Genomic DNA, 13728 nt, shown 5'->3' with positions numbered 1-13728 from the left:
CCAGGAAAGTGGAGGGAAACAAAAGTCGTTTTCATACCTAAAGCGGGAAAAGCCTCTCACTCGAGGGCGAAGGATTTCCGACCAATCAGCTTATCCTCATTTCTACTTAAGACTCTGGAGAGGATGATAGATATTTATCTTAGAACTAGCATCGATTCAAGTTTGTTCTCGAAACGACAGCATGCATACTCGAAGGGCAGGTCTACTGAGACCGCACTACATGAACTAGTCAGCTTTATTGAAAGCTCACTATCTGTCAAAGAATACACAATCGTGGCGTTTCTAGACATCGAAGGGGCGTTCAATAATATCCATCCGAGCTCGATATTAAATGGACTGACAACTCTGAATGTTGATCCATGTATACTCAGGCTGTTAGACGAACTGCTAATGAAGAGACGTATTTCAGCCACACTAGGACAAGCAAATATACAAAGGTATGTGAACAGAGGCACTCCCCAAGGAGGAGTTCTATCACCTCTTCTTTGGAATGTTGCTATAAATAGCCTTCTGGTTACTCTAGAAAAAGAAAGGATAAAAGTGGTGGCATACGCAGATGATGGGGCTCTGGCAGTCAGGGGAAAATTCCCATTCACAATCAGAGATATTATTCAGAGGGCCCTCCGGATGACTGAGAAATGGGCGAAAGACAATGGTCTTGGGGTAAATCCTGCAAAGACAGAATTAGTCATGTACTGCAACGATCGCAAAACTCCCACGGTTAGGCCTATTTCCTTAGGGGGTATTGAAATTCCCTTTGGTGATTGTGCAAAATACCTTGGCGTTATTTTGGATAGGAAGCTGAACTTTAAGATTAATATTGAAGAAAGGGTGAGAAAGGCAACTGTAGCTTTGTACTCGTGCAAAAAGGCAATAGGAAAAAAGTGGGGACTGAAACCAAAAATTGTGCATTGGCTATACACGGCAGTGGTTAGACCTATAATGCTATATGGTGTTGTAGTCTGGTGGCCGAATTAGTCATGTACTGCAACGATCGCAAAACTCCCACGGTTAGGCCTATTTCCTTAGGGGGTATTGAAATTTCCTTTGGTGATTGTGCAAAATACCTTGGCGTTATTTTGGACAGGAAGCTGAACTTTAAGCTTAATATTGAAGAAAGGGTGAGAAAGGCAACTGTAGCTTTGTACTCGTGCAAAAAGGCAATAGGAAACAAGTATATACGGCCGTAAGTTCGGCCAGGCCGAATCTTATGTACCCTCCACCATGGATTGCGTAGGAACTTCTACTAAAGGCTGTCATCCACAATCGAATTACTTGGGTTGCGATAACACTTGCCGATGGCAAGGTATCGTAAAACTTTTTAACACTGTCTTCTAAATTGTAAGTTAGCCCATACGGGGTATATATTAAACAAAACAAGTATATACGGCCGTAAGTTCGGCCAGGCCGAATCTTATGTACCCTCCACCATGGATTGCGTAGGAACTTCTACTAAAGGCTGTCATCCACAATCGAATTACTTGGGTTGCGATAACACTTGCCGATGGCAAGGTATCGTAAAACTTTTTAACACTGTCTTCTAAATTGTAAGTTAGCCCATACGGGGTATATATTAAACAAAAAAAGGCCGATTAAATACGTATATAATCTAGTTTGACAAAATTTTCTATAGAAATAAAATTTTGACAAAATTTTCTATAGAAATGAAACCTTGACAAAATTTTCTATAGCAATAAAATTTTGACAAAATTTTCTATAGAAATAAAAATTTGACAAAATTTTCTATAGAAATAAAATCTTGACAAAATTTTCTATAGAAATAAAATGTTGACAAAATTTTCTATGGAAGTAAAATGTTGACAAAATTTTCTATAGCAATACAATTTTGACAAAAATTTCTATAGAAATAAAATGTTGACAAAATTTTGTATAGAAATAAACTTTTGACAAAACTTTCTATAGAAATGAAATTTTAAAAAACTTTCTATAGTAATAAAATTTGACAAAATTTTCTATGGAAATAAAGTTTTGGTAGATTACAAAATTTTCTATAGAAATAAAATTTTGACAAAATTTTCTATGGAAATAAAATTTTGACAAACATTTGTATAGAAATAAACTTTTGACAAAACTTTCTATAGAAATGAAATTTTGACAAAACTTTCTATAGTAATAAAATTTGACAAAATTTTCTATGGAAATAAAGTTTTGGTAGATTTTTTTTGGCGATATGGACCAAATTTTGTGTAATAAGTCATCGGCTATATATAACTAACGACCGATATGGACCAATTTTTACATGGCTGTTAGAGGCCATATATTGACAAAATGTACCAAATTTCAACCGTATCGGATGACTTTTGCTCCTCCAAGAGGTTCCGGACGTCAAATCTGGGGACGGTTTATATGGGAACTATATATAATTATGGACCGATATGGACCAATTTTTGCATGGTTGTTAGAGACCATATACTAACACCATGTACCAAATTTCAACTGGATCGGATGAATTTTGCTCTTCCAAGAGGCTCCGGAGGTCAAATCTGGGGATCGGTTTATATGGGGGCTATATATAATTATGGACCGATATGGACCAATTTTTGCATGGTTATTAGAGGCCGTAAACTAACATCAGGTACCAAATTTCAACCGGATCGGATGAATTTTGCCCCTCCAAGAGGCTCCGGAGGTCAAATCTGGGGATCGGTTTATATGGGGGCTATATATAATTATGGACCGATATGGACCAATTTTTGCATGGTTGTTAAAAACCGTATACTAAGACCACGTACTAAATTTCAACCGGATCGGATGAATTTTGCTCCTCCAAGAGGCTCCGGTGGTCAAATCTGGGGATCGGTTTATATGGGAGCTATATATAATTATGGACCGATATGGACCAATTTTTGCATGGTTGTTAAAGGCCGTATACTAACATCAGGTACCAAATTTCAACCGGATCGGATGAATTTTGCCCCTCCAAAAGTCTCCGGAGGTCAAATCTGGGGATCGGTTTATATGGGGGCTATATATAATTATGGACCGATATGGACCAATTTTTGCATGGTTGTTAGAGACCATATACTAACATCAGGTACCAAATTTCAATCGGATCGGATGAATTTTGCCCCTCCAAGAGGCTCCGGAGGTCAAATCTGGGGATCGGTTTATATGGGGGCTATATATAATTATGGACCGATATGGACCAATTTTTGCATGGTTGTTAGAGACCGTATACTAAGACCACGTACCAAATTTCAACCGGATCGGATGAATTTTGCTGCTCCGGGAGGCTCCCCAAGCCAAATTTGGGGATCGGTTTATATGGGGGCTATACATAAACGTGGTCCGATATGGCCCATTTTCAATACCATCCGACCTACATCAATAACAACTACTTGTGCCAAGTTTCAAGTCGATAGCTTGTTTCGTTCGGAAGTTAGCGTGATTTCCACAGACGGACGGACAGCCGGACAGACGGACGGACAGACGGACAGACGGACGGACGGACGGACATGCTTAGATCGACTCAGAATTTCACCACGACCCAGAATATATATACTTTATGGGGTCTTAGAGCAATATTTCGATGTGTTACAAACGGAATGACAAAGTTAATATACCCCCATCCTATGGTGGAGGGTATAAAAAGGCCGATTAAATACGTATATAATCTAGTTTGACAAAATTTTCTATAGAAATAAAATTTTGACAAAATTTTCTATAGAAATGAAACCTTGACAAAATTTTCTATAGCAATAAAATTTTGACAAAATTTTCTATAGAAATAAAAATTTGACAAAATTTTCTATAGAAATAAAATCTTGACAAAATTTTCTATAGAAATAAAATGTTGACAAAATTTTCTATGGAAGTAAAATGTTGACAAAATTTTCTATAGCAATACAATTTTGACAAAAATTTCTATAGAAATAAAATGTTGACAAAATTTTGTATAGAAATAAACTTTTGACAAAACTTTCTATAGAAATGAAATTTTAAAAAACTTTCTATAGTAATAAAATTTGACAAAATTTTCTATGGAAATAAAGTTTTGGTAGATTACAAAATTTTCTATAGAAATAAAATTTTGACAAAATTTTCTATGGAAATAAAATTTTGACAAACATTTGTATAGAAATAAACTTTTGACAAAACTTTCTATAGAAATGAAATTTTGACAAAACTTTCTATAGTAATAAAATTTGACAAAATTTTCTATGGAAATAAAGTTTTGGTAGATTTTTTTTGGCGATATGGACCAAATTTTGTGTAATAAGTCATCGGCTATATATAACTAAAGACCGATATGGACCAATTTTTACATGGCTGTTAGAGGCCATATATTGACAAAATGTACCAAATTTCAACCGTATCGGATGACTTTTGCTCCTCCAAGAGGTTCCGGACGTCAAATCTGGGGACGGTTTATATGGGAACTATATATAATTATGGACCGATATGGACCAATTTTTGCATGGTTGTTAGAGACCATATACTAACACCATGTACCAAATTTCAACTGGATCGGATGAATTTTGCTCTTCCAAGAGGCTCCGGAGGTCAAATCTGGGGATCGGTTTATATGGGGGCTATATATAATTATGGACCGATATGGACCAATTTTTGCATGGTTATTAGAGGCCGTAAACTAACATCAGGTACCAAATTTCAACCGGATCGGATGAATTTTGCCCCTCCAAGAGGCTCCGGAGGTCAAATCTGGGGATCGGTTTATATGGGGGCTATATATAATTATGGACCGATATGGACCAATTTTTGCATGGTTGTTAAAAACCGTATACTAAGACCACGTACTAAATTTCAACCGGATCGGATGAATTTTGCTCCTCCAAGAGGCTCCGGTGGTCAAATCTGGGGATCGGTTTATATGGGAGCTATATATAATTATGGACCGATATGGACCAATTTTTGCATGGTTGTTAAAGGCCGTATACTAACATCAGGTACCAAATTTCAACCGGATCGGATGAATTTTGCCCCTCCAAAAGTCTCCGGAGGTCAAATCTGGGGATCGGTTTATATGGGGGCTATATATAATTATGGACCGATATGGACCAATTTTTGCATGGTTGTTAGAGACCATATACTAACATCAGGTACCAAATTTCAATCGGATCGGATGAATTTTGCCCCTCCAAGAGGCTCCGGAGGTCAAATCTGGGGATCGGTTTATATGGGGGCTATATATAATTATGGACCGATATGGACCAATTTTTGCATGGTTGTTAGAGACCGTATACTAAGACCACGTACCAAATTTCAACCGGATCGGATGAATTTTGCTGCTCCGGGAGGCTGCCCAAGCCAAATTTGGGGATCGGTTTATATGGGGGCTATACGTAAACGTGGTCCGATATGGCCCATTTTCAATACCATCCGACCTACATCAATAACAACTACTTGTGCCAAGTTTCAAGTCGATAGCTTGTTTCGTTCGGAAGTTAGCGTGATTTCCACAGACGGACGGACAGCCGGACAGACGGACAGACGGACGGACGGACGGACATGCTTAGATCGACTCAGAATTTCACCACGACCCAGAATATATATACTTTATGGGGTCTTAGAGCAATATTTCGATGTGTTACAAACGGAATGACAAAGTTAATATACCCCCATCCTATGGTGGAGGGTATAAAAAGTGGGGACTGAAACCAAAAATTGTGCATTGGCTATACACGGCAGTGGTTAGACCTATAATGCTATATGGTGTTGTAGTCTGGTGGCCGGCACTTCAGAAACCGACTTGTTTAGATAAAGTTCAGCGTATGGCGTGTTTGTGTATTTCAGGCGCATTCAACAAGACAGGAACAAATTCCCTTAATGTCATGCTGCATCTATTGCCTTTAGACATTTTGGCCAAACAGTCAGCTGCAACAACGGCTGTGCGGTTGCGCGAACTATCGCTGTGGTCGGAAAAAGGTTACGGTCACAGTTCTGTCCTCAAAATAATGCCAGATGTGCCTAACGTAGTGGATTACACTTTGGCGAGTCCACTTTTCGACAAAAAGTTTGAGACTCTAATCCCCAACAGTGAGGTGTGGTGCACACAGACCCCGGGGAATAAAAAATATATAGATTTCTACACTGATGGCTCCAAATTGGATGGACAAGTGGGGTTCGGAGTATATTCTAATGATCTGGAACTTCGAATAGCGAAAAGATTACCTAATCACTGTAGTGTTTTTCAGGCTGAAATATTAGCAATAAGAGAGGTGGCGAATTGGCTGAGAAGTAATGTTCCAAAAAATATGGGCATTAATATATACTCAGACAGTCAACCTGCAATAAAATCCTTGGACTCTGTGTTCCTCAACTCGAAAACGGCCATCGACTGCCGCAAATCTCTCAATGAGATGGCTGAGCAGTACAATATTCACCTAATTTGGGTGCCTGGCCATAGGAACATACCGGGGAACTGCGAAGCGGATGAGTTGGCAAGGCTAGGGACTACCTTACATATTCCAGGGGAACTAGAATTTGTTGGTATGCCCCTAGCTACCTGCAAGCTCATGCTGCGTGAAAAGGCTGTTATGATGGCAAATGTTCGATGGGAGAATTGCAAGGGTTGTAACGACACCAAGCCAATATGGCCCCATTTCAACTTAAACCGCACACTAGATATGCTAATGTTCTCGAGACGTCAGATATCACTCCTGATATCTGCTATAACGGGTCGCTGCCTGATAGGCGATTTTGCAAAAACTATTGGCGCGAAGTATAATGACTATTGTATGAGCTGTCATGATGCGGAGGAAAAAGAATCAATTAAACACCTCTTGTGTGAGTGTCCTGCATTTTGTGTAAAGCGCAAGCAACTTTTAGGAGCATATAGCTTCAGATTACTGGCGGATTTGGTAAACGTTAACTTAAGCAGTCTGCTAATGTTTTTTGAACAATCTGGTTGGTTCAACAAAGAAAAATAATCAAGTAGGTTCAGCGGTTAAAACTAGAAGTGCCCATATGTAATAGGTACTTTTAGTTAATGTGGTATCACAATGGACTGAATAGTCTAAGTGAGCCTGAATCTTAATCGGGCTGCCACTTTAACCTAACCTAACCTATATGAAAAGATGATGTACAGTGGGAGAAAAGATGATTCAATTTGTAAGAGGAAATTTCCCAAATGTTTTCTCCATAAGGGCCCAAAATTGAGTTATCTCTCCCAGCCAGATCTATACTAAAAGGCTGTGGAAAGGTTCATTCGCCCGAACCGAAACATGTACAGTCCAGGCGTGTATAGATTTGTATCTGACGTTTTCTTTTCAATGGCTCTATTAACCATGTTCCTTAATCTATATCTGTCCATAAAGCTCGAAAAATAATTGTATAATTAGATAAAATTTTTAGGCTATAAATTTTCCTCCAAAGCATATTTAAGAACCAAAAGTAGTTTTTGGTATATTTTTGCACTGTAATATCCTTACAAGCGATTGCTGTTATGCCTCAATTTAATAAATATTAAGATTTTTGGAAAAATACTATAAATATTCATAAAATATTGTTTTAATTGTCTTACGATAGGCCTTAAGTTGATATTTTTATTTGCATCAGCCAAATAAAAATGCCCCTTTTCAGCAGACTTTTTACTATTGTAGTAGACTTTTCTGCTGTTTCTACTAACAAATTTCTTTGGGTGTTTTGTGAAAGTGACTGCATTTCTCTGTTATCACAATTTTAAGACTTGTTCCTGATGTGTAAGACAGTTTAATTTAAACGCCTTCAGGAGAGAATCTGCTCTAACCACTGCATCACAAAATTACAAATAGAAAAAAAAAACTAAAGAAACATTTTCTCTTTTGTATGTCATTCCAGCACTTGGCCAAAAAGAATAAACTAATACATCGCAAAAAGAATAAATATGGAGAGAATGTAGCTCTTGGTACAGGATCAACATATAAAGTGGACGATGCTGTTCAAATGTGGTATGATGAAATGGAGAATTATGATTTCAAACGTCCAGGATTATCTTCTCAGACTGGTCATTTTAGTCAAGTTGTATGGAAGGGTAGTTCACAATTGGGAGTTGGTGTGGCACAAAAGTAAGTATAACAATTATACAGGCTGAATCTTATGTACCCTCCACCATGAATTGCGTAGAAACTTTTTCGAATGACTGTCATCCACAATCGAATTAATTGGGTTGTGGTATCTTAAAACTTCTTAAAATCGTTTTCTAAATTGTTCGTTAGTCCATACGTGGTATATATTACACAAAAAAAGGTATGTATAGGTAAGTCTACAAATAATTACGAATCGATATGGATATGGTCTCTTATATGTGGGCTATATACAATTATGAACTTGATATGGACCAATTTTTGTGTGATTGGGGATCGATTTATCTGAGGTCTATATATACCTATAGACCGATATGGACCTAGTTAGGCATGGTTGTTAACGGCCATATACAATGTACCAAATTTCAACTGACTCGGATGAAACCAAAACCAAATCTGGTGATCGGTTTATATGGGGGCTATATATGATTATGGACTGATATGGACCACTTTTGACATGGTTGTTAGATATCATATACTACCACCACGTATCAAATTTCAACCAGATCGGATGAATTTTGCTTCTCCAAAAAGCACCGGAGGTCAAATCTGGGGATCGGTTTATATGGGGGCTATATATAATTATGAACCGATATGAACCAATTCCTACATGGTTGATACCATATACTAACATCACGTGCCAAATTTCCGGAGGTCAAATCTGGTGATCGGTATATATGGGGGGCTGTATATATTTATGGACCGATTTCGACCAATTTTTGCATGGTTGTTAGAGATCATATGCTGACACCCTGTACCAAATTTCAACCGGATCGGATGAAATTTGCTTCTCTTGCTCCGCAAGTCAAATCGGGGTATCGGTTTATACGGGGCCTATATATAATTATGGACCGATGTGGACCAATTTTTGCATGGTTATTATAGAGCATATGCTGACACCATGTACCAAATTTAAACCGGATCGGATGAAATTTGCTTCTCTTAGAGGCTCCGCAAGTCAAATCTGGGGATCGGTTTATATGGGGGCTATATATAATTATGGACCGATGTGGACCAATTTTTGCATGGTTGTTAGAGACTATATACCAACACCATGTACCCAATTTCAGCCGGATCGGATGAAATTTGCTTCTCTTAGAGGCTCCGTAAGCCAAATCGGGGGATCGGTTTATATGGGGGCTATATATAATTATGGACCGATGTGGACCAATTTTTGCATGGTCGTTATAGACCATGTACTAACACCATGTACAAAATTTCAGCCGAATCGGATGAAATTTGCTTCTCTTAGGGGATCGGCAAGCCAAATCTGGGGGTCCGTTTATATAGGGGCTATACGTAAAAGTGGACCGATATGGCCCATTTGCAATACCATCCGACCTACATCAATAACAACTACTTGTGCCAAGTTTCAAGTCGATAGCTTGTTTCGTTCGGAAGTTAGCGTGATTTCAACAGACGGACGGACGGACATGCTCAGATCAACCCACAATTTCACCACGACCCAGAATATATACTTTATGGGGTCTTAGAGCAATATTTCGATATGTTACAAACGGAATGACAAAGTTAATATACCCCTATCCTATGGTGGAGGGTATAAAAAGTAAAGAAACATATCGGTGTTTTAAACCGAGATATCCCAACTTTATCGGTTTTTAATCACTCTGTTCCTCAAAGTGGTTAAATATTTTTAATCACTTTTTAATCATTTGCTTGCCACGGAATTTCCGATACCGAAGTCATTTTATAAACTCTAAGAACCTCCATAAAAATAGCCCACCAATACCAAAATCAAAGAATTTTTTTTTCAGTGTAAACGCTAATTTATGTTTAATCCTTATATTTCTCTCTCTCTCTCTTTCTTCTAGAAATGACTCTACCTGGGTTGTTTGCAACTATGATCCACCGGGCAATGTCATTGGAATTTATGACGAAAATGTCCAAAGACCTTTAAGAAGGACACCGAAATCAAAACCATTGTCTGATTTAGTAAAAGTACCACCAAAAAACGAAAAAGCCAAAGATGACGATGCTAAGCCTAGTACTTCACTGGGTTTCATGAAAACGGCTAACAAAAAGGGAAAATGGTCTGCCTTCGAGTTAGAATGTTTGGATGCTCATAATAAACGGAGAGCCTTGCATGGGTGTTCACCAATGACACTAAATAGGGATTTATGTTCTTTGGCCAATGACTGGGCATCGGTAAGTTATGGTTATAGTGTTATTCTACTCATCCAAAAAAAATCTACCCTGACAACAATTTTACTATAGTTATAAATAATTTCGCAACAAAAGTCAAAAATATTTTAATATTAAGATAGCTGATGGCCTTAGCAGCCAATGCTATTTTTCCCTTTTTTATCATACATTTACTGTATGATTAAAATAAACTATAAATAAATAATTTTAATATTAAGATTTTTTACTAAAAAGGACTTCTTTTTCCCTTTCCTTTTGCAATATTTTCATACTTGATTGGTAATAAAACTTTGGACTTTTTCTTCCTTCTTGTCAAAGGAAAAATGAACTGAAAGTAAAGAACAAATCCATTGAAGGCAAATCTTACTATTCTCGAGCTACCATTTTCGAGATGTTTACGAACATTGAAAAGTTAATTTTAGCATGAGTTAAACGACGGACTTTCTTCTCTGTATCAATATTCATTTTGTAGCTAGTCCACACGGAGCCACCGTGGTGCAATGGTTAGCATGCCCGACTTGCATACACAAGGTCGTGGGTTCGATTCCTGCTTCGACCGAACACCAAAAAGTTTTTCATCGGTGGATCTAAGTGGTTTCACTGCAATGTGGAACGCCGTTCGGACTCGGCTATAAAAAGGAGGTCCCTTGTCATTGAGCTTAACATGGAATCGGGCAGCACTCAGTGATAAGAGAGAAGTTCACCAATGTGGTATCACAATGAATAGTCTAAGTGAGCCTGATACATCGGGCTGCCACCTAACCTAACCTAGTCCACACTATTGTAACATTCCCAGCAAAAACAAAGTCGCAAAATATGTCCTTTTTGGATCCGGAAGTGGTGCAAAATTGGCGCAGAAGCGATGATGATTTAACATGGGCTTGTCATAGTACAGATGCCCTCCATTTCAACAGCAGTTGAATCGCTTCTATAGGTGTGATCCGAATTCAGTGTTTTGGATGTGATTTAAAAATTCTGTAATTTTTAATGCATCCTAACGCTTCTCTAAAACGTTTGACATGAAATAATTTCAAAAATTCGCAATGTTCTAGAATAGATTTAGCATTGTTTCTGATAACATTTCAATAATTTATACCATTTTATTAATTCTTACACTGTTTTTAACGTATTTGAAAAAAAAAGTTAAAATTACCCAGATCAGATGAAATTTGCTTCTTCTAGACGATCTGGAAGACAAATCTGAGGGTCGGTTTATATGGGGGCTATATATAAACCGACCGAAGACAGCGTGATTTCAACAGACGGACGGACGACCATCGCTAGATCAACTCAGAATTTCACAAGGACCCAGGACTTTATGCGGTCTGATATTTCTATGTGTTACAAACGGAATCACAATGTTAGTATACATTTTATGATGGAGGGTATAAAAACAAACGAAAACTAATAGAAAATTGGATTTTATAAGCTCTCACATATCTGGCCGAAGACTTTGATTTTAATTACAATTACAGCAAAAATTCCTAATAATTCCTATTAACATATGTGATCGTTTCAGCATCTGGCAAAAATTCGTACCATGCATCATCGTCCCAAAAACGAGTATGGAGAAAACCTCTATCAACTAACTAATCGTGATCCTACAGGTGAAGATTGTGTTAAAGCTTGGTATGATGAGATCAGCCTGTATAGATATAAAAAGCCAGGATTCAGTATGGACACTGGTCATTTTACACAGGTTGTATGGTTGGATACCACAGAATTGGGTGTAGGAAGGGCTAAAGTGTAAGCAAAAGAAATCTCCATATATGAATATCCATTAGGTTTAATCAATATTTCTTTTTCATTTACAGTGACAATATTACATTCATTGTATGCAATTACAATCCTCCGGGTAATGTTATGGGCCAATATAAAACTCAAGTCCCACCTCTGGGAGGTTTTAAGGAGAATCCTATTAAAGCCAACAAAGACTGCTCCAAAGATAATAATAATCAAATTAAACCAAATGCAAATGAACATTCCAACTCAAAGAAATCGAATTTCTTCTCATTTCTTAAAACGAATAAAGCCAAATAATCGAACAAGTATTCCAACGTATTCAAAAATTATATTTTAAATATATATAAATATAAATATAGTTCATATATAGTCAACGCATATGAAATGCAAATTTGGAGCAAATATATTCCATACATTATTATTACGAAATGGCATTGAGGTTTTTTGTGGCACAAATGCTGGTAACATAAGGAAAGTTAAACTAGCAATTCATAGAATAGTCCGTTATCTACATTCATTGCGTCGATATGACCACATATCTCCTCATGTCCAGGATTTCCTGGGGTGCCCATTTTCGAGTTTTATTGACTTCAGATCACTTGTTCTTTTCCACAAAATTTTCAGTGCTCAGTCACCTCGATTTCTCGTGGACTTATTTTCATTTGGCCGATCGCGGCGAAATCAGATTGTTGTACCTCTTGCCAGAGGTCATATGGACAAGTCATTTCAGGCTAGAATCGCCAGATCTTATAACTGTCTCCCTACTAATTTAAAGGACTTCTCGATTTCTGATTCGACATATCGTAAAAGATTACTCGATCATCTTGGATCACCTGCATGAAGCTTATCCAAACTCGAGTTAGTAGTGCTGCTTTGTTGTGCTTGTTTGAGTAAATAATATTTTCTTATTTTGTCTTTTTTCAATCATAATGGGAACTAAAAATGTTTTGTCATATTTCATTTTTTTTATTTTTTTTTATCATATTATTAATTATAATTGTTATATTTCATTTTTTGTCATATTATTAATTAATCTATTTTATACCTCATATATGTAATTATACTTTTTATATACTCGCATATATTTTTACATTGTCATAACTTCAATTATACTTTAGTCACGGTTAGTAGTCCATTGTAATTTACATAAATTGGCCGCTATGTGGCTTCAAATTACATAATGAAAATAAAATAAAATAAATAAATGTTGTTACTTATTAAATATTTTCATGGAATTCAATCGAATGATTACTTTTAACTTTTTTGTCTCAAATATGGAATATTTTTGCCCAATTTGTTTGCTTTTCGATTTACTACGATAAGAATATACACTTTTAAATAGCAAAGCTATAAAATGTACTGATGTTAAAAGTATTCCTATACCACATGTGTTTTTGTAAATTTTTGAAAAACATTAATACCCCCCAATTTTAGTTTTACCTCTTTGATATATTTATGTATAAAAAATTTATATATTTTCATTATGTTATAGAAATATGCAATATATACAATAGATAAAACATATTTCGACAAAAACTAAAATATTTGAAATTTTTAATACAAAGTTTATGTGGAAGCATTTAATATTCAGAAATCAAAATAAAATATTTCGGATCTATGTCATTCATCAATAGAAGTCATCCTTAATGAAGGAATAAGGCCTTACTACCCAGCAAAAAAAGAGAGATTCCAATGAAGTAGTTTAGATCCCCAACTTGTTATCCGGAAGTAGATCTAATTTGACAACCTCCAATGAATTTTACTTGGGCTTATCGTA

The 13728-nt window shown here is 36.6% G+C and overlaps 1 protein-coding gene across 2 annotated transcripts in view; it reads left to right on the top strand.

Moving 5' to 3' along the window:
- LOC142226304 (uncharacterized) overlaps positions 1-12259 on the top strand; it is a 50326-nt gene extending 38067 nt beyond the window's left edge. For both annotated transcript variants that reach the window (XM_075296228.1, XM_075296227.1), the window contains exons 2-5: positions 7801-8027; positions 9878-10211; positions 11728-11954; positions 12023-12259. In XM_075296228.1, coding sequence (XP_075152343.1) covers positions 7801-8027; positions 9878-10211; positions 11728-11954; positions 12023-12248 — 1014 coding nt within the window. In that variant the 3' untranslated portion in view covers positions 12249-12259. The remainder of the gene's footprint in view (positions 1-7800; positions 8028-9877; positions 10212-11727; positions 11955-12022) is intronic.
- Positions 12260-13728: the final 1469 nt, after the last annotated feature.

The sequence above is a fragment of the Haematobia irritans genome, chromosome 2, assembly GCF_050003625.1.
Source record: "Haematobia irritans isolate KBUSLIRL chromosome 2, ASM5000362v1, whole genome shotgun sequence".
Lineage (NCBI taxonomy): Eukaryota > Metazoa > Arthropoda > Insecta > Diptera > Muscidae > Haematobia > Haematobia irritans.
This window is presented reverse-complemented; position numbering and strand designations above follow the sequence as displayed.